General features: G+C 33.8%; 1 protein-coding gene across 2 annotated transcripts in view; it reads right to left on the bottom strand.

Moving 5' to 3' along the window:
- Positions 1-22,026, bottom strand: part of LOC145323644 (actin-binding protein IPP) — a 29,930-nt gene that overhangs the window by 4,425 nt on the left and 3,479 nt on the right. For both annotated transcript variants that reach the window (XR_013881029.1, XM_080166050.1), the window contains exons 2-18: positions 21,535-21,651; positions 20,537-20,684; positions 19,450-19,545; positions 19,194-19,261; positions 18,674-18,780; positions 16,645-16,703; positions 16,200-16,246; positions 15,700-15,802; positions 14,772-14,812; positions 9,175-9,242; positions 7,183-7,276; positions 6,031-6,139; positions 5,534-5,722; positions 4,825-4,911; positions 3,126-3,269; positions 1,451-1,515; positions 538-624 (exon numbers count right to left, since the gene is read on the bottom strand). Coding sequence is in view for 1 of the 2 variants with exons in the window: in XM_080166050.1 (XP_080022176.1) it covers positions 538-624; positions 1,451-1,515; positions 3,126-3,269; positions 4,825-4,911; positions 5,534-5,722; positions 6,031-6,139; positions 7,183-7,276; positions 9,175-9,242; positions 14,772-14,812; positions 15,700-15,802; positions 16,200-16,246; positions 16,645-16,703; positions 18,674-18,780; positions 19,194-19,261; positions 19,450-19,545; positions 20,537-20,684; positions 21,535-21,651 (1,629 nt within the window). In the remaining variant the exon portion in view is untranslated. The remainder of the gene's footprint in view (positions 1-537; positions 625-1,450; positions 1,516-3,125; positions 3,270-4,824; positions 4,912-5,533; positions 5,723-6,030; positions 6,140-7,182; positions 7,277-9,174; positions 9,243-14,771; positions 14,813-15,699; positions 15,803-16,199; positions 16,247-16,644; positions 16,704-18,673; positions 18,781-19,193; positions 19,262-19,449; positions 19,546-20,536; positions 20,685-21,534; positions 21,652-22,026) is intronic.

Here is a 22,026-nt window from a genome sequence, read left to right as displayed (position 1 = left end):
TTGAATATTAGCCAATAGCGTCGGAAATATCAACACAGCAAAGTCGATACAAAAAAGCAGAAAACAATTTTGCTAGTGGTCTAAAAAGGTCCCAAACACTTGGACAAGTTAGTTGTCTGGGTTATACGTCTACATATTATACTTATATATTTATTATTTATTAAATTGTTCTATGTAAAACAAAATTTAGAACTGTTAATATTAAGTATATAATTGGTTTTTTTTAAAATTAATTGTATTGCAACAAAACGAATGTTATATAGAATAATAAGTGTACAAATTTTTTTTACAAAAGCTAGGTATTTAATTTCTTATTCAAAATCAGAAGTTCTTTCTGTGTGTGGTGATGAGTTGCGCCTGTTTTGGGCCAAGGAATTCCTCCTACTCTAATTATTTAGGTCACGCACCTGACATAGCACCATTTTTAACGTATTTAGTTATGACGCGGCGTTGGGTCGAGATTCGAAACTATCACCTTCCTGACAACGAGCGGATGCGCCAATTGTTAAGCCACAGTCACGGGATAATAATTTTTACCTTGCTCTATAGAAGTTGACTTCACTGATTTGATCTCCACCAACTGCGTATATTTTGCCGTTACTTGCAGTCACTGCTGGCGAAGCCCTTCAAAATATCAAAGAGTGTAATTTTTTCGCGTATTTTCCCTCAAGTTGTGTGGTAGCGTTTAGTCAAATGCGCTTATTAGGTCAAACTTTTATTAATTTTAACCAAACGTATATTATAGATGAAATGTTAATAATTAAGAACAATTTGACCTAATAAGCGCATTTCAATAAACGGTAATCCACAATTTTACGAAAAGTACGCGAAAAATAACCCTCTTTGTCTTTAGTAAGAAATGACAATCCGAAAGCGAATTTGTTTTGTATCAATCCATAAACACAGTTCCTTTAATTTAACCAAGGTATGAAAATTATTATTTTATCATAAGTTTATAATCAAAGCCTTGATCGTCAAACGGCGTAAGACGTGAAACTTGTTTAAGCTTTTCAGCTGATAATTTTGGTTTATTGTTCATCATTCACGTCCATTTTTTTATCCTTTAATCAAATTGTCTTTATTAAGGAACCAGGAATGACAATCCGAATACGAATTTGTTTTGGATTAATCCATGTTTCTAAAGGGATAAGACAATGACCGATAAATTGATGTACATCCCCAATGATAATGGACATTACGTATTCTCTTTATTAAAATTAGTGGTTGAAACGTTTGGACTCTCAACTTAGTGAACCAACCATCAAATTCAATAAAAATCCCTATTACTTTTTATAAAGCTTGATTGGTTGGTTCAAATTAGCAGTGTTCATGTTTTTCAACCAATAGTTCTAATTTACTTCGGGGTAATTAAAATGTTCATCATTGGGGTTGTACCTCAATTTATTGTCCATTTTCTTATCACTGAAGATCCCAGGAAAGTATGGATTACCTTGGATGATGCATTGGTGGAATATCTTCCCATTTATCTGTAAGAAAACTATATCTTTCTCCAGACTAAAATTAAAATAATCCTATTATATACCAAAAGAAGGAAGGTTTTTTTTGTCTGTAGCTCAATATTTCGAAAAACTACTGTACCGATTGAGTTCTCTATTCAAGGAAAGCTTCACATTATTAGTATTAGTTTTCATGAAAATTTATCTTGAGATGTTGGAGGTATCCTCCTCCAAAACAGTTTTAAACTTTCTTTGGACCTAAAAGAAGCTTCACTGTAAAGGAAAACAATATCGATCAAGCGGTTACTAAGACCTTAAGCTACAGACAGATTAAACAAATTATTACTAATGATGAACGACGTTTGTGTTAAATGCTATTATTATATCAAAGTGGCGTTAATCCTAAGCTTTTTCTTGTAAGTATACAATATTAAGATTGCTTTTTTATTTTATGACGATTGGATATAAAGCTTATTTTGTACAAAAAAAAAACAACACGTCATTTATAAATCCATATTACGAATAAAATAAATATTCATTATTATCTATTGCCGTACAAAATATATAAAATCAAAATAAAAGTATTAAAATAAGTAATACGTCTTCATTTTTATTTTTATAAATATAATATAGACAGAAAGCTTAAAATAAAGTCCGTGTTCTTATGGTCAAATAAGAAGAGATGGGATAGGACAATGTATCTCAATTTTTACTTTGGTTGTCTTGAATTTTAAGGGGTAGAGCAAACGGAATTTTATTATTTTGAGTGATTTTCAGCTTTTAGATGATAGTTCCTGGTTTATCATTTTATCAGAACAAATAATTTTAAGAGGGGGGGGGGGGGGATAAGTTTGTACATTTATAGGAAATAAAAATTCAGTATCAAATTTTGCCCTGGCCGTTTGGGCCTGTTTTTATAAATATCAACCTAATTCTTTATGTAAGCTCTCTTATATGATTGGATCTACCTGTAAAATTTTTAAAATTGAATTTTGGGACTTTCCCTCTAGGGGATAGTGGGGCAAAAGACCCCCCCCCCCCCAAACACAAAAATTTCCAGTTGAGAGCTTAATTTTTAAGATATCGAGCTGATTTTTTAAATGGAAGCTTTAATTGCATAAATGAGTTGATTAGCCATCCCATATTTCATTTTTGCACTTTACTTCTAGGGGCTTGTAAGCTCAAAACTTATAAATATTGTATTTGGGGGGGGGGGGGGGTTTCCCCAAAAGCCCCTTTAAGTAAAGTGCAAAAATGAAATAAGGGTTGGCTAATCAACTCATCTATGTAATAATAGGTTCCATTTAAAAAATCAGCTCGATATCTTAAAAAATAAGCTCATAACTTAAAATTTTAGTGTTTGGGAGGGTCTTTTGCCCCACTATCCCCTAGACTGAAAGTCCCAAAATTTAATTTTTAAAAACTTACAGGTAGATCCAATCATATAAGAGAGCTTACAAAAAGAATTAGGTTGATAACTATAAAAACAAGCCCAAACGGCCAGGGCAAAATTTGATACTGAATTTTCATTTCCTATAACTGTACAAACTCCCCCCCCCCCCTTATTTAAAAGAAACATTAGCAGACGATAAAGTATAAAACTTTGTTAAATATATACAAACGCATTGTAATTCTAATAAATCCTTAAATATAATTATTTTTTTTTACCTGTAATACTTCATTGTGTCTGTTAGTGCCTCCCAGAACATACAGATGATCATCTAGCACTACACAGCCCATCTGGGACCGGGGCACCAGCATCGAGGCCAAGGTACGCCACTCTCCGGTCACAGGATTGTAGGATACTAACTCCTACAACAAGAACACGTGTCTTGCACAGCAATTATAAGCTAACATAAAGATTATACAATAATAGTGAGGATTGTGTAGGAAAGAAAAACAGGATATTTTTTAAAAAATCAAGTAGTTAAGAAAGGGAGAGGTAGGTTGTGCTAAAAAGGTGTGAGTTTTAAGACTTTAAAATAGGAGTAGAACACTTAAATTTTGTATGACAGTTGCTCTAATATAGTACAATAAAGTACATTATACCCCATTAAAGCAACTGCCAAGCCAAATTTTAAAGTTCTACTTCTATCTTAAATTCTTAAAACTCACACATTTACGGAATTTTAGCACAACCTACCTTCCCCTTTTTAAAAAAATGATAATAAATTACTTCAAATATTGTTTTAGAAAACTAATTTTCAAATGTAAAATATGTTTCATAATTCTTAATTCCCAATAGGAATTAAACTGTTGTCACACGCGTCATAGTTGTTGAATTTTAAATTGTTCCTCAATCATTAAGAAATTAATTTCTCTATAGTTAACATGGAAAAAGGGATGGTACAATGAATCTAAAAGGCATAAAATTGTTAAATAATTTCCTTTTTTTCTTATGAAACTGTTTCTTTTCTTGTTTTTCTTTTTTTGATAATATTTGCCCCTGCCAAAGTCTTGACTTTTTATGAATAAATCTATTTCTTAAGAGTAAGACCATTAAGCCATAAATCTTAAATTAAATCTATTGTCCAATGTCCAATCGCTTTTATCCTTGAGCTATACGCATTGGCAACCATTTCATATTTGCTATAAGAATTAATATTTTAACATTAATTCCTATTATTAATTTATAAATACAAGGGGGGGGGGGGGAAGTTCTGACACATTTGCGTAAACGGTGAGTATAGGCTTTATCTTTGAACTGAGAGGATAGGTTATTAGGGATAAAATCATTCTTATATGATGAATTTCCCCCAGATTTAAGATTTTTTGGATAGGCCTCCAGGTTCCGGAGCTCCAGGCCTCCAGGTGGTCTCTGTACAGGTAAAAATGAAAAAAAAAATTTTTTTTTTAAAGTTAAAAATCAACTTATAAAACAAAATATGCATATTTTTTCTTCAAATATGTGAATAATATTAAAAAAGATGCATATTTTATTTTATAAGTTGACCTGTAACTTAAAAAAAAAAAATTTTTTTTTTCATTTTTACCTGTACAGAGGCCTATCCAAAAAATCTTAAATCTGGGGGAAATTCATCATATAAGAATGATTTTATCCCTAATAACCTATCCTCTCAGTCCAAAGATAAAGCCTATACTCACCGTTTACGCAAATGTGTCAGAACTTCCCCCCCCCCCTTAAAAAATCAGGACATCAAATAACTTCTAAGTTAAGATATAAATGTTGCCGACCTAACATTGAACGATTGAAAATGTTAAAGTAAAGCTTGACAAAGGTTCTTGGATGGATTAAGGCTTATTTATTTTAAACTTAATATTTGGGATGGTTTTTGGCTATTTACCTACCCCCTCGCTACTACTAGATGTTAAGAGAACAGCCGCAAGTGTGATTTAAAGTTAATACCTGCATATGTCTTCTACTATGAGTACAGCCTCCAACAATATAGATTAGACCTTGGTAGGTTACTATACCCATACTAAATCTGGCATCCTAGAAATTAAATATGGAGTAATTAGATCAATAATTTTAGTTTAAAATAGAAATATAGTTTAAGATCAAAATTTACAAAAGGGAGGCATTTTTTCGCATATTTTTCATAAAATTGTGTGTGACGGTTAAGTCAATTGCTCTTATTAAGTCAAACTGTTCTTAATTATGACCAAATTTATGCTCAGCATTTTGTCATGAATAAGAACTGTTTGACTTAATAAGAGCATTGTATCTTGAATGATTTAGTAATATCCATGGATTTTAAGAGATTAGACAAAGTTACTTCATAGGTAGATTAAAAATTATTGGCTAAAATGTTAGAAAGGCTGAGCACTTAAATGACAAATGGTACGTTGCAAAATATCATTTGGCAGGAGAAATTATATTCCAGTATGCCTTCTAAACCGATTAATAACCGCTGGAATAGAACCGGTTTTCAGCCATACTGAAAAATCATGTATAGCATCGTTTTAGAGACAATTGAATTTTCTACTAATATCAAAATAAAAATCATAAAATTAATAATACCAGTTTTGGTAGAACATGCCTTATAATATTATATTTTTTTAAATTTTAAAGCCGCGGAAAGCTGTCTATAAAATGATACGATAAATAACTATACCTGCATTTTCCCCTGCATTCTCCACTCGTTAAGGCCAGGATCATACATCTCAATACTGCCGCCAATATCCTCCCCCACCCACCCACCAAAAGCGTATAGAAATCCGTCAACCGCGCACAGGCCAAACTCGCAGCGAGGCACCATCATAGGAGCTATAGGGCTCCAGGAGTCCTCTGCTGGCTCATATACCTGGATTAATATGTAAGTATAGTATAGTTTGATAGATATTGGTAGGTAATATTATTGTTATTGGATCCAAATATGATTAGGTACAAAAAAACTTCATTTTTAAGATCCCTCCTTATTTTGTAAGGCATAAAAAATGGCTGCAAACAGCAGAGAGTGAATCTTTTCAGTTTTTTCAGGTTAGGTGCGACAGATTGAATATTTACCTTTATGAAGAATATATGTGTATTTTACTACTATAACTACCATTTCCCACTTAAAACTAAATTTTAGAAATTTAGTATGATTGTAACAGATTTAAATCTTCTTACCTCTCCATTAGCTAGAATTCTACTGTCAACTTCACCACCACAAACAAAGATCCGTCCAGAAATAATGGCAATTCCTGGCAAGATTCGTCCTATCTCCATGGAGGCCACCCTGAACAAAAAAAAAATGTTAAAATTTGTACATAAAGCTGAGCGGCATTAAAGGATAGACTGATTTTTTTCACAAAGGGAACTTTAAAGTACCTTCCAGAGTTAAGACTTCAAGAGAATAGTGTATTAAAGAATAAGTTTAAGTTGTCTTCATTGGTTGGGATTTAAATACTTTAAAGGTCTGACTCCATGTTTTATTATAAAAATTATGTTTCTAAGATCAGGGTTTATAAAAAAAAACAATTTAAAAGAAAAGAACAAACCAGTTTGTTTTTTGTTTTAAACAGGTTTTTTTTTTAAAATAAAAAAACATGTTTTTTTTGTGTTTTTTTTAATAATGTCCAAATTATAATATTCTAATTTAGTATTAAGTTAATTATCTGAATAATTTATAAATTTGTATGTCTCTATTTCACTGTGTCTACTGTTGTATGCTATTAGATATAATCACCAAAGTACAAGATTTAAACTATTAAAAGAATTTTATATCAGGTATTTAGGTTTTTGACGCTTATTTACTGTATTATTTACATTATAAAAAGATATAACTGGAAAGATAGGCCTTTGTTTAAATATTTTTTTAAATATTTTTTAAGCTTGTTTTTTTTTGTTTAAACCAAGAGGTTTTTTAATGACAAACCTGCCCAAGATGTATTATTCGGGTATAAGGCATTTAGTCATTCAAGTATAATATCTAGTTTGTAAACCTATCTTCATGTTCTTAGTTTATGATATTTAAATTAACTAATAACAGACTAGCATAGGTATATCCTATTATATAAAGTAGTAAGATTTTATTTCACTTTGTCTATAGCGAAGGATCGCGTTAACCGCTGAACCAAAATGGTCCTCCTTTTCAGTTAAGCTTTTTATAGGTCATGGGATGGTTTTAAGCTAATTTGTCTTTATAAAAAAAAGTCTGGGTATGATTTTAGGCTATTTTTCCACAAATTCCTTCTAAAATAGAGCCCCTAGATGCTAGGGGTGTAGCCTCTAGTATAAATTAATTTAACAGTAGTATCGCTACTAACACAATAAGATTACCTAGTCCACTCTTCTGTAAATGTATCAAAGCATTCAACAGTTTGATAAGTACATTCACTGCGGGTCCAGGCACTTCCTAACTCTCTTCTTGATCCTAGATAGATAGATAAGATAGTTTAATAAGTACATTCACTGCAGGTCCAGGCACTTCCTAACTCTCTTCTTGATCCTAGATAGATAGATAGGCAGATAAGTACATTCACTGCAGGTCCAGGCACTTCCTAACTCTCTTCTACATCCTACATAGATAATTAGATAGGCAGGTAGATAGTTTGAAAAGTACATGAACAACGGGTCCAGGCACTTCCTAACTCTCTTCTTGATCCTAGATAGATAGATAGATAGTTTGATACGTTAAGTACATTCACTGCGGGTCCAGGCACTTCCTAACTCTCTTCTTGATCCTAGATAGATAGATAGATAGTTTGATACGTTAAGTACATTCACTGCGGGTCCAGGCACTTCCTAACTCTCTTCTAGATCCTAGATAGATAGTTAGAAAGATAGATAGACACTGGACAGATAGATAGTTTGATAAATGATAAGTACATTCACTTCGGGTCAAGGCACTTCCTAACTCCTTTCTAGATCTTCTAGATCCTAGATAGATAGATAGATAGATAGATGGTAGATAAATAGATAAACAGAAAATTCAAAAATCACAACTAACGTTTAATCTTAGTTTAATTTTATATAAATGATAATCAAAACTATAGATAAAGAATGAAATCATAAAATTTCTTTATTATTAGAAAGAATTAGGTATACCGTATAGGTAATTATTTTATGAAAACATAGAAATTATACCTAATAATTTTCCTAAAGACCCCAACTAGATTTTTTTTTCTTTTTATTTTGATATTTTTGAAACATTTCGAAAAAATTTATTCTTTGGTCATAGGAGAATTTAAAAATTTTTTTTTATTATATAGCAGCCAAATAAACCTTACTTTCCTTAAAAGAAATCATTTCTCCATCCGTGCAATTTACAAAAGGACGGAGAAAACTATATAGAATAGATACTTATTGTTAAAGGGAATCAGAAAAAAAATCTAACATATTGATCCCCCTCTTAAAAGTTATGGAGTGGCACTAGATTTTAAAAATTTAAGGACTTATCTTATAAGAGTTAAATTCCTGGAGGAACTCCCACTTACACTTACATAAACATAACATTTAGTAATTACAAATTAAATCATAATAGGATAGGGGAGGAAGGGGACATTGGACTGTTTATTACACAAGTACCAAAAATTTTTATAACGTTTTCTTATTTGTTGGCTTAACAACTTTGGTGATTTTTACTGAATTTGATTGTTTTGTTTATTTAGTTAAGTTTTCAAACGTTTTAACCATTAATTTCAATTTACAGAAGGGGTAATTTTGTGAGGTATCATTGGAGATCTACATAAATTTTTCGGCCATTGTCATATCCCCTTAGATTCCTGAGTAATTACACATTAAACTAATAGGTATTTGTATGTGTCATAATTTCAGTTTCGACTTAACAAATTAATTTACCAATTATGACATTGTACAGTTAGAACATTAAGACAAAGACAAATCGATAAGCCATTTGTCTCCCCTAGGTGTTACTATAAAATTAATATAAGTTTTTTAAATAAAACCCACCCAATTATATGTAGATATTTAGATAGTAAGACAAGTTATACCTAATAAAATGGAAGATATAACAAGGATGACCACATCAATTTGTAAGGAAACCAACCCCCCCACAAAAAAAAATTTATTTGACAAGCGGATAAAGTGATTTATAAAGCAAATGTTCAGTTTTCATAACAAAGAAAAGAGAGATAATATGCAAAAACTCAAAGAAAATTCTAAATCCTTTATTTTTAATAAGGTTTATATCTTTGTATTCATGATCGTCAGACAGGCGGACAAAACAATGTTATTGCATTATGGACTGACTGACTGACGGACAAAGTGAGTTATAGAGTAGCTTCGCTTCTAAAAATAACTTAAACTTACCTCCAATAACATAGATATTCTTTTTAGCACACTGTCTGGGTTTCACATACAGAGATACTAAACTTCCTACACACACAACAAACATTTTATTCGTCATTTTAATATTTAATATACTTGAGATATTCAACTTCCCTAGAAAATAGCTTAAAACCACTACAGAAATTTATGGATTATTCTTTTAGAATCAAAGTTACTGAGATCTTAAGTATCAGATGGACAGATAGACATCGCAATACGTTGTATTATAGACGATACCTAAGTATAATTTTGCTGAAATGGAGAACCTAATCGGTTCTGTAGTATTGAAATCTTAAGCTACTGACAAAAAAAACTTACTACTTATTAATATGTAAATACTCTTTTATTTCATATTTGCGTATTGCCATTATATTTTAACAATTTCTTCAACCATATTACTCAATAATTCAAAGTATGAATTTCATTGATGTGTCTTTATTTTAATTTAAAAAAGGATTATCTTAGTAAAAATGCCTTTCTTTAAATATGAGATTAGGGAGGGACAATCTTGACAAAAAAGCGACTCCGGCGACTCATCGCTTGCTAGCCAAATTTGTTTTTTTTTTAAATCTACCTCAGGTAAATTTTAGACATTCCACAATGAAATGTGAAGTTTTGGACCTCACATCCCCCCCCCCCCTACAACAAAAAAATTGTATTCCTCCCCAACCACCAGAACATTTTTCCTTCCCATTTAATTAACATCAATTTATCGTCTATTCTCTTATCTCTTTAGATCCCTGTATTCACAATGGTGCTAAACCGAATTGCAACATCAATCGAATTCTTTCTTTTCAACATTAAATAAAATTTATAAAAGTGCTTCTTTTCTAAATCTAATCAGTGAAACCCAAATAACTCAAAAAAAAAAAAAAGATGTTAGAGCAAAAACATCATTACTGTTATTGAATAAGAAAATATTGGAATACATTAAAACTTGGGTATCAATATAAACCTGATTTACATTAAATTGCAAATTGTACCTACATAATTGAACATTATCTTATTGGAAAAACTGGGAAAGGTAAGAAGAAAAACAATACATTTTATCTAATTAGTGATCTTTATACTTTATTACTTATCCTTAGGTACTTACTTATGTAAAAAATATCGCGGTTTTTTTTATAAAATGTATCTCTATTCCTAAATTAGATAACATGTTCCTTTGATCTATGCAGCATGGTAAAGCTATTGTATCAGTGATCTGAAAGGATAAGACAATGGCCGATAAATTTATGTACATCTTCAATGTGAATGATGATACAAAAAAATACCCCTTCTGTAGATTACAAGTAGTGGTTAAAACGTTTAAACACTCACTTAATTAATCAACCTATCAAAATAAGCTAACGAATAAGAAACCTTTATCATAAAACTTTGGGGACTAGTGTAATAAACAGCACAATGTCACCTCCAATCTCCATCCCTGTATTTTATTCATCATATAGAAAATTTGTGAAAGCATTTGTGGAAAAAATAATAATAGATTTCTAGTTAAAAATCTAAGGGGGGGGTTTTTAATGCAACCATCTCGTAATCAGTGAGCAAATGGCACTTAGAATTTGAATTTCGAGCTGAAATTTTGCATGGGTAATCCTTGGTAGGTCTATTTTCCCTAAATCGAACAAAAAGTTGGAAAAGTAACGGCTGGCGGCTGCAGCTCAGCCGTTTAGCCGTTTTTTGCCTATTTTTAGGGTAAATTCATCATTATTTACGTAGAAATCAACTTTTTAAAACACAGTTTTGGTTTAATTCATATTAAATGATAGCAATAACCACTTTTTAAATTTCTAGTACCAGCTGCTAAACAGCTAGAACCGGCTGAAAACGGCTGGGAGCGGCCAAGAGTATGAAGAGTAGATAGGGCTTGTGACATGTCTAGGGGTAGGTTTTTATGGGTGCTGAGCTCAAAAATACTACTAAAAATAGTGACGGCCAATCCAAATGGCAGCTGGGTAACAGCTGCAGCTCAGCTGCGAGCGGCCAAGAGTAGAATGAGTAGATAGGGCTTGTGACCTGTCTACGGGTAGGTTTTTATGGGTGCTGAGCTCAAAAATGCTACTAAAAATTGTGGCGGCCCATCCATGTGGCAGCTGGGTAACGGCGGCAGCTCAGCTGGGAGAGGCCAAGAGTAGAATGAGTACATAGGGCATGTGACATGTCCAGGGTTAGGTTTTTATGGGTGCTGAACTCAAAAATGCTTTAAAAATAGTTTCGGCCAATCCCTATGGCAGTTAAGTAATAGCTGCTGCTCAGCTGCGAGCGGCTAAGAGTTGAATGATTAGATAGGGCTTGTGACGTGTCTAGAGGTAGTTTTTTATGGGTGCTGAGCTCAAAAATGGTACCAAAAATAGTGGCAGCCCATCCATATGGCAGCTGGGTAACAGCCGAAGCTCAGCTGCGAGCGGTCAAGAGTAGAATGAGTAGATGGGGCTTATGACGTGTCTAGGTGTAGGTTTTTATGGGTGCTGAGCTCAAAAATGCTACCAAAAATAGTGGCGGTCCATCCATATGGCAGCTGGGTAACGGCCGAAGCTCAGCTGTGAGAGGCCAAGAGTAGAATGAGTAGATAGGGCTTATGACGTGTCTAGGGGTAGGTTTTAATGGGTGCTGAGCTCAAAAATGGTACCAAAAATAGTGGCGGCCAATCTATATGGCATCTGAGCAACAGCTGCAGCTTAGATGGGAGCGGCCAAGAGTAAAATGAGTACATAGGGCTTGTGACGTGTCTTGGGGTAAGTTTTTTGGGTACTTAGCTCAAAAATGCTCCCAAAAATAGTGGCGACTCATCCATATGGCAGCTGGGTAACGGCTGCAGCTCATCTGGGGGAGGCTAAGAGTAGAATGAGTAGATGGGGCTTGTGGGCTGTAGCTGTTACACAGCGGCCATATGGATTAGCCGCCACTATCATTGGTAGTATTTTGAGCTCAGCACTCATAAATACCTACCCCTGGACACGTCACAAGCCCTATGTACTCATTCTACTTTCGGCCGCTCCCAGATGAGCTGCCACCGTTACCCAGCTGCCACATGGATGGGTCACCACTATTTTTGGTAGCATTTTGAGCTCAGCACTCATAAAAACCTACCCTAAGACACATCACAAGCCCTATCTACTCATTCTACTCTTGGCCGCCCCTAGCTGAGCTGTAGCTGTTACTCAGCTGCCATATGTGGATTGGTCGCCACTATTTTTAGTAGCATATTTGAGCTCAACACCCATAAAAACCTACCCCGAGACACGTCACAAGCTCTATCTATTCATTATACTCTTGGTGGCGCGCAGCTGAGCTGCAGCTGATACCCAGCTGCAATGTGGATGGGTCGCCACTATTTTTGGTACCATTTTTGAGCTCAGCACCCATGAAAACCTATCCAAGACACATCACAAGCCTTATCTACTCATTCTACTCTTGGCCACTTGCAGCTGAGCTGCAGCTGTTACTCAGCTGCCATATGGATGGGTCGCCACTATTTTTGGTAGCATTTTTGAGCTCAGCACCCATGAAAACCTACCCCTAGACATGTCACATGCCCTATGTACTCATTCTACTCTTGGCCTCTACCAGCTGAGCTTCGGCTGTTACCCAGCTGCCATATGGATGGGCTGCCACTATTTTTGGTACCATTTTTGAGCTCAGCACCCATAAAAACCTACCTCTAGACACGTCACAAGCCCTATCTAATCATTCTACTCTTAGCCGCTCGCAGCTGAGCAGCAGCTATTACTTAACTGCCATAGGGATTTGCCAAAACTATTTTTAGAAGCATTTTTGAGTTCAGCACCCATAAAAACCTAATCCTGGACACGTCACATGCCTCATGTACTCATTCTACTCTTGGCCTATCTCGTCTGAGCTGTGGCCGTTACCCAGCTGAGCTGCGTCCATTACCCAGCTGCCATGTGGATGGGCCTCCACTATTTTTTTTAGCATTTTTGAGCTCAGCACCTATAAAAACCTACCCCTAGACACGTCACAAGCCCTATTTACTCATTCTACTCTTGGCCGCTCGCAGCTCAGCTGCAGCTGTTACCCAGCTGCAATATGGATTGGCCGTCACTATTTTTAGTAGCATTTTTGAGCTCAGCACCCATAGAAACCTACCCCTAGACATGTCACAAGCCCTATCTACCCTTTATACTCTTGGCGGCTCCCAGCCGTTTTCAGCCGGTTCTAGCCGTTTAGCAGCTTACTAAAAATTTTGAAAAATGGTTATTGTTATCATTTAACATGAATTAAAACAGAAATATGTTTTAAAAAGTTGATTCCTACGTAATTAATGATGAATTTGCCCTAAAAATAGGCAAAAAACGGCTAAACAGCTGAGCTGCCAGCCGCCAGCCGTTACTTTTCCAACTTTTTGTTCGATTTAGGGAAAATAAACCTATCAAGGATTACTCATGCAAAATTTCAGATCGAAATTCGAATTCTAAGTGCCATTTGCTCACTGATTACGAGATGGTTGCATTAAAAACCCCCCCCTTTTATTCTGACATATAATCTTATCATTTTTTAGTATGAACGAGATTAAATTTTTATCAAATTTAGTTTGAAAGGTCATTTCCATTTATGATTAAGTAATACATTTTAAGAAATCCATGTATCACTTATGCTTTTATTAACCCGCGACCGTGGCTCAAACATGTAGAGCATCCTCTCGTCGTCGGGAAGATGATTGGTTCGAATCGCAGTCCTACATCGCGCCATAACTAAAGACGTTAAAAATGGTTCCTACTTCTGCTATGTCAGATGCGCAACATAAATAGCCCAAAACAGGGCAACTCATTACCATGCACAATTAGGACTTCTCAGACAAAGGAAGACCAATCATTGGGTTGGTTGTCTGGTGGGTGTTCCCACTTATACTTATACCCAAAGCGTCACTATACCCCGTGTCATCATCATTCATCATACGATTTTCCACTATGAAGCCTTAGTACAAAATGACGACGAATTATCAACGATCAGACTGACAGACCAATATAAATTAAGTTTAAGTATTAATTAATGTAGTAGATATATTGACAAAACCAATAATCTCTGTCAATTAAGGTCATGAATATCTAGTTTACATGTCTGTCCTAACTAATGTGTCAGGAAAAACAAGTTTCTTTAATAATGAATAACAGATCTGAGAGAGGGGGGGGAGGCAATGGGCTGTTTATTACACTAGTTCCCAAAGTTTTATAATAACGTTTTCTTATTCGTTGGCTTAACAACTTTTTGGAAATTTGATTGGTTGATTCATTAAGTTGAGTGTCAAACGTTTCAACCACTAATCTTGATCTACAAAGGAGTTTATTTTGTGTATCATCAATTTATCGACCTTTGTCTTGTCCCATATTTTGTTTTCAATGTTCGTTATTGAACCCAAACATTTTCAAATTTACTACTTATTATATTTTTATTTTATATTTTTTATAACCCTCAGAAAATTGCCAGTGTTGATCTAATACAAAGATTCTAAGCCGTTCAAAGGTAAATAAAAATATATTCGGAATTGTTTAATATAAATCTATCCCTATTGGTGGTTTTTAATAGGATTAAAGTTTGGTTAATTAAAATGTAAATTTCCTCGTTGGCTAACAAGGTCTCTGCGAACACTACACAAGGCAACCTAAAACAAACAAGTCAAGGTCAAATCCTATTATAACAGTAACAGGATGTATGTCTGTCTCTGTATGTCTTAAATATAACAGGAAGTTCATCTCTCTCTGTTTTTTAAAGTAAGAGGATGTCTACAAGTAACATAATATCTGTCTGTTTCTGTGTGTCTAAAAGAAACGAATGTTTGTCTGTTACTTTGTGTCTAATCGTAACAGGATGTCTGTCTTAAAGTAACAGGATGTATGACTGTCTCTGTGTTTAGGATCATGTCTGTCTGTGTGTCTAAAAGTAACAGGATGTCTGTCTGTCTCTGTGTCTGAAAGAAACAGAATATCTGTCTGTTTCTGTGTGTCTAAAAGTTACAGGATGTATGTATGTATTTGTGTGCCTTACACTAGAAGGATGTCTGTCTGTCTTTGTGTGTCTAAAAGAAACAAATGTTTGTCTGTTTCTTTGTGTCTAATCGTAACAGGATGTCTGTCTGTCTCTATGTGTCTAAAAATAACAGGATGTCTATCTATCGCTGTGTGTCTTGAAGTAACAGGATGTATGACTGTCTCTGTGTGTAGGATCATGTCTGTCTGTCTGGGTGTGTCTAAAAGTAACAAGATGTATGTATGTCTCTGTGTGTCTAAAAGAAACAGAATGTTTTCTGTTTCTGTGTGTCTAAAAGTAACAGGATGTCTATCTTTCTCTTTGTGTCTTGAAGTAACAGGATGTATGACTGTCTCTGTGTGTAGGATGTCTGTCTGTCTGGGTGTGTCTTTAAGTAACAAGATGTCTGTCTGTCTCTATGTGTCTTAAAATTTGTTTGGAGGGGGGAGGAGGGTTATCATTCCTTTACCCCCCGGGCCCCCCCCCCGTCTATCTATTTCTTTTTAAAATTAGTAGACCTACCTTTAATGATATATCATTACAATTATTGACATAAGATTCCAGCAACTTAGAGGCAACCAAGGGAAGGCGAATATGTTTCAAAACATCAAAAATAAATCTTCTCCTAAAATATTTAGTTTGTTAACTGCATTTTTATCAGTACATTCCTAACCTGAAGATATTGAAAACAGTTAAAGGTCCAAGAATTTAGGGTAAGCTTTATATTGATTCTTTGAAGGATTTAGTCTAATTCCTTGGTTATTAATGTATATGGGCATTTAATTGATATAAAAATTTAGTAATGCTTGTTTGATTCTGATGTCCCAAGATAAGATTATTCAATTTGTCAGTTTATACTCTCCTCTTATGTTATTTTATTTATCCGAAGCACAAATTCTGTTTTTCTTTTTAATTAACCATTACCATATTGATAACGTTTACAACAAGGTCAATTTCATTAAACCGACTGACTATCACGGAAGACTTAGTAGAGTAGATTAAGAATGTGAAGGGTGTCAAACCTGTTAGAGATATCATAATTAATCCAGGCCATAGCTGCACAAAACACCTAAATAAATCAAAATGTTGATATATCTGTCATATGAATCAAGTACCTAATCAAATATTTTTTGATTATTTTAAAAGCTTTATATGGGCCTAAACTTATTTTAAATAATTTCTTTAAAAACCGAGGGATTTCGATAAAAATAGTATCTTTACTATAAATGTAGTGGGTATAGTCTAGTTAAGAAATTGGTTGAAATGTAAAAAAACGAGCCATTTATATCTTATTTTAATTTATCTTTTATGACGATGTTTGTTTTTGTAGATTTTGATTTGAGAATCTTTTAATATTTCACCTCCTGCTTGTGTTCAATAAATAAACTTACTTCATTTTCAATTTTCTATCAAAAAAAGTCCTGTTTGTATATAGTTCTGTTTAAAAATTAATCTTGATTTACAAACCTGATATTCCGAGTCGACTCTAAGATATTCAGATGAGATCAACTCACACATTAATGTCTGCACAAAGTTATTATTGCTTTCTTTTAATCATCAAATACTCTCTTTAAGTCAAAGTGTTAGGTATTAATAAGAATTTTAAAGCGACAAGTAAGTAAATGAAATATTTTTCATTTAACCATAATTTTATCGTTGACTAGCGGGTACGCCCCAAGAAGCATCTCCAATTTTCAAGATAGAAAAAAAGTATTTTTATGTTAGATAGGATGTACACTAAGTGCAGTCAATATTCTCTAAAATGGCTATAACATTTGGAATGATTGTGCAGCTATTACCTTTTATGATACAAATAAGGATTTTAATTGCCAATTATCTGAAAAGTTTATATCTTTGAGCTAAATTTTTTTTTTAATTTTATAACTCTGCTAACCCTAAATCTTCATGCGGTTTTTAATATCTTTGTTATGATTCAATCCACGCATATAACGATTGCTTTAATCGTTTTCCAGGTCCCATAACTGTGCTGCTAGACCTTTATTTTTTAAAAATCGGTTCAGAAATAAGGATTTTAGAAGCTATAATATTAGAATATTAGTTGTTTGATCCTTATCCTATTGGGGAGTCTGATGGAGGTCAGGAACAAAGCCTAAAACCAACCCTAAGACATTTATAAACCTTCCCTTAAAAGTGTAACCAAATTGGAACAGTATTAGCAAGCTGTTTTCGTTATCGGCCGGCCGGAAATCGGCCGACTTCGGCCGGATTCGGCCGATGAACATAATCGGCCCAAATTTTCTTCATGTTAAGTTTAAAAATATCGTATTCGGCTATTCCTCAGCCGATTTAGTCGTCTAAGGTGGCAAAAAAATAGTCCTGGTCGTAATAAATTCAAATCCGTTGACCAATCTAAAATCCGTCCACTGGTTGTCGCGTAACGATGTTTTTAAAGTTGTAGACATGATAATAATTGCATAAAATAGAAGTAAAATTTAAAAATACCGTAGCCGGTTATTCCTTGGCCGATTTAGTCGGCCAAGGTGGCAAAAAAATAGTCCTGGTCGTAATAAATTCAAATCCGTTGACCAATCTAAAATCCGTCCACTGGTTGTCGCGTAACGGTGATTTTAAAGTTGTAGACATGATAATAATTGCATAAAATAGAAGTAAAATTTAAAAATACCGTAGCCGGTTATTCCTTGGCCGATTTAGTCGGCCAAGGTGGCAAAAAAATAGTCCTGGTCGTAATAAATTCAAATCCGTTGACCAATCTAAAATCCGTCCACTGGTTGTCGCGTAACGGTGATTTTAAAGTTGTAGACATGATAATAATTGCATAAAATAGAAGTAAAATTTAAAAATACCGTAGCCGGTTATTCCTTGGCCGATTTAGTCGGCCAAGGTGGCAAAAAAATAGTCCTGGTCGTAATAAATTCAAATCCGTTGACCAATCTAAAATCCGTCCACTGGTTGTCACGTAACGATGATTTTAAAGTTGTTATAAATGCTGCGTATATTATAAATATAATAATGTCGTCTTCGAAATGAAAATGTCACTCTAAGAAAATTTTTGAACTACAAACAAGTAACAAATGTGATTTAGATGGACCTTTTACCATAAAATTACTTTTTCATAAACTAATTATTATTTAACTACCTTTTTTAAAGTAGCTGCAACCATTTTCCACCCAAAAAAAATTATTGACTGCACTTAATGTACACTCCCAGAAAATAGTTAAAAACCTTCCCTAGACCTATAAGAAGCTTCCCTGTAAATGAAAACCATATCTGTTCAGTGGTTGGCGAGATCCTTTGCTAAAGAACCAAAAAGCTAACTACTTTATGTAAAGGGATTATTATAAGATAAAAGCAACACACAAAGTTTATAAAACTGAAACCATTGAACTTAAAATATTTGCTTATATTTAAATTTAGTTCTTTTTGGTTTTGGACATTTTAAACTGCTTAAGAGCAATTTAATTACTTTGTTTTTTTTTCCGTTTTATAACGTAAAAAAAGCAATAATAATATTCCTTGCTGAGCTCTAAAAATTCCTCCTCTCTAGCCACAGCACAGAAATTATTGTAGATAAAACTGATGGCAAAGTCCCGCAGGGCTACTAAGTTATGGCCCTCCGCAAACCTAAACAGACAATTTTAGAATACCTATTAAGATTTATGTATATAAGACTTGTATCGAAGAATCTTATATATTATTTACATCAATAAAATGACTATATCCATAAGTAGGCAGGTCTTGAAAAAAAATAAACAAGAAACACAGGACACACAAATGGATTAGGTGAGTTATAGAGATGAATCTCAGTTATAAGGGGAAAATTCACAAAAAAAATCAGGCATCTATCTTAAATAACAGAGAAAATCACAGACGATCGGACAAAGTGGGTTTAAGGTTACCTAATCATTGGTTATTGGAATTTTAACAACTTTCACAGTAACCATTTAAATTTCATTTCTCAAAATAGGCAAGTTTCAAACTTACATAGGTTTAGTAAGTACATTGAAATAAATTCTAAAACCATATTCTAAATTTACCTCCAAATTCCAATAGCATTTGATTCGTGTAATTCTGTCTTCAAGAACTCAGAGCATATGTCTACAACCTAGAAATTTTTTAAAACATTTTTTTGTTTGAAATTAAACCAGAAAATGAAAAAAAAATAATGTTTCATATGGATGCGAAGTACTTGTTATCATTCCTTTTTAAGTAGTTGTTACGCTTCTTAGATTATCACTAATCATTAAAGGATTTGTATACAGGTTTGATTTCAACAGGACAGTTCTAACATACCTCTTTTAATTGAATCATGTCAGCAGCAACTAGAATTTCTTGTACACAACTTTGGTCCAATTTCATTTCACCAGTATACATGAAATCTACCAAATTCTAAAATAACAAGGATGACAACATCTATAAAAGCGAAGCACTGAAACGGTAGGACAAACGGACATTAACACTTGTATAGTGTCAGAACTGAAAAATCATAATATAAATGTATAAGAGTCAAAGCAAAATTGTAAGTAAATTTGTTAAAAAACTGCTTGATTCATGATAATGTTTATGGACATACTTACATTTTAAGGACTTGATTATAGAGTTGCTTCGCTTATAACATTATACTTTGTTGTCCCAGGAATCAATATACCAAAAATCAGATCAATCGGATGATTAGATCACATAAAAATTTGTTGTTAAAAAAGTAAAAAATCAACATGTTTAAAATGGACGTACGGTCATTCTGGTAATGATTATAGAGTTGCTACGATTTCTAAATCGTACCTAACTATTAAAGAAATCACCATGCAAAATTTGAAATCGATAGGACAATTCTAAATTAACGAAAAAAGCTATCCGTTACGGACGGACCTACCCTAATTATAGAAAAGCTTCGCTTTTAAAAACATTATTTAACAAGAGTTCTGTCTGACTATCTATTCTATATCTACATTGCAATCTATCTATCAATTCTGTTTATCTATCGAAACAGTACATGTAACGTGGATGCTATGTAACAGAAAATTAAATTTCTCTCTACAACTGTAGGTAAAAAAAATCAATGTTGAAATTAAAATAGCCCACGAATGAAGATCAAGATAGGGATATAATAAGTATAATCCATTTAGTTAGGATCTAACGTTAAAGGGATGGGGAATATTTATTTACTGGTATTTCTTTTGTTTACGTATGAAAAGAATTATTTTAAAATGTCCTTATGTAAAATTAAGGATATAATATAATTTTCCATCCGCTAATGTAGGGAAGTTTTTATACTTGTTTTGGGTCAACTTATTTCGATTCCAACACATTGTGTTTAACATCTTATCAACTATATTTTCTTGCTATCTAAGTATCTAACCAGCTGTCTAGGTATCCTTACCTGTAGGACAGAAAACTGTATACCCTGCAGAACTAATTTCTGTCTGGCCCTCATTCTATCCGGGCCTCTGTATTGTCTTTCCTCACTCTCCATGAGCCCACTTGTAAACATGGCATGAAAGTATGGAGTAGCTGCAGCCACTATGTTTCTAAATAATACATCATTATAGGAAGTTTTAAGGAAATATTTGTTAGGGATCTAAAGGGATAAGACAATGGCCTATCAATTGATGTACATTCCCAATAATGATACCCAAAATTACCCTGTCTTTAAATTACAATTAGAGGTTGAAACATTTAACACTGAACTTAATAAACCCACCAATTTTAAATCCTGATTAAATTAAATAAGTCTTTACGTTTAGAAGCCAACGAATAAGAAAAAGTAGTTATAACACTTTGGGGAATAGTGTAATAAACAGTCCATTGTCCACTTCCACTTTGAATATATGTGTAATATAGGTATTGAATTGTAGAAAAAAAATTATTAGGTCCTAAAATAATAGAAATTATTACAGAATAGTGAATAAAAAAAGTGACAGTAAAGGGTCAAAAGTATACTTGAAATATATGCGTATTTTGGCAAAAGTACACATTTTCTGAAATTCCTACTCCTAAAGACCCCTGAAAACGCAAGTCTTATCAACTCTTCTTAAATGGAATTACTGTGTAATTTCAAGAAAAAAAGTAGGTTGAATAAATGAAAAAGGGGATGAATTTTAATTAAGTAACCACTAACAAATCTTTTGGGTATAGTCCCTTTCGTGACAACGCCTCTCAAGGGGAGTTTCGTTGTATTTTCACAGTAGCTTTTATCCTAATTCAAGCCCCTGAGGGGGGCTCTAACCCTACGAGGCCAATTGTCTAACCCTGCGGGGCATTCACCTAATCAACAGCTAATGTGAAAATACGACTAAACGCCCCTTAAGAGGTGATGTCACGAAAGGGACTATACAACTTGGTTCATCACAATATCTATATCTCTGTCCCTTAACTTACTTGTTAGCTAGGATAGGAGGTGAGTCAAGACTTGAGTATAATTCTAGATCACACAAATGTTCATCCTTGCGTAGATCATGTAAACTCTTCAGCAGCTTTGTCGGGTAGTCAGAGTTCCTTAATATCAAATCAATCAGTCAATAATCATACCTGTAAGTAAAAAAAGTAACAAGCCCTTTTCACTCCACAGGGGGGAGCATAGGCCGCTGACAATTCGTCAGTGTTTCTGTAACAATGTGGCTTATGGATATGGGATAGGGTTGTCAGCCCTAAGCCCTATGATTGCGGTGTAAAGCGTCCATTTGCCATCAGACAACCAACCCTTTGATTGCACGACCTTTGTCTGAGAAGTCCTAACTGTGCATGGTAGTGAGTTGCGCCTGTTTTGGGCCAAGGCATTCCCCCTACTCTAACTATTTATGTCGCGCACCTGACATAGCAGCAGTAGGAACCATTTTTAACGTCTTTAGTTATGACGCGGTGTCGGGCCGA

The sequence above is a fragment of the Acartia tonsa genome, chromosome 7 (genome assembly GCF_053477335.1).
Source record: "Acartia tonsa isolate MP-2025a chromosome 7, ASM5347733v1, whole genome shotgun sequence".
Taxonomy (NCBI): domain Eukaryota; kingdom Metazoa; phylum Arthropoda; class Copepoda; order Calanoida; family Acartiidae; genus Acartia; species Acartia tonsa.
Note: the sequence above shows the minus strand (reverse complement) of the source record. Positions and strands in the feature narration are given on the sequence as shown.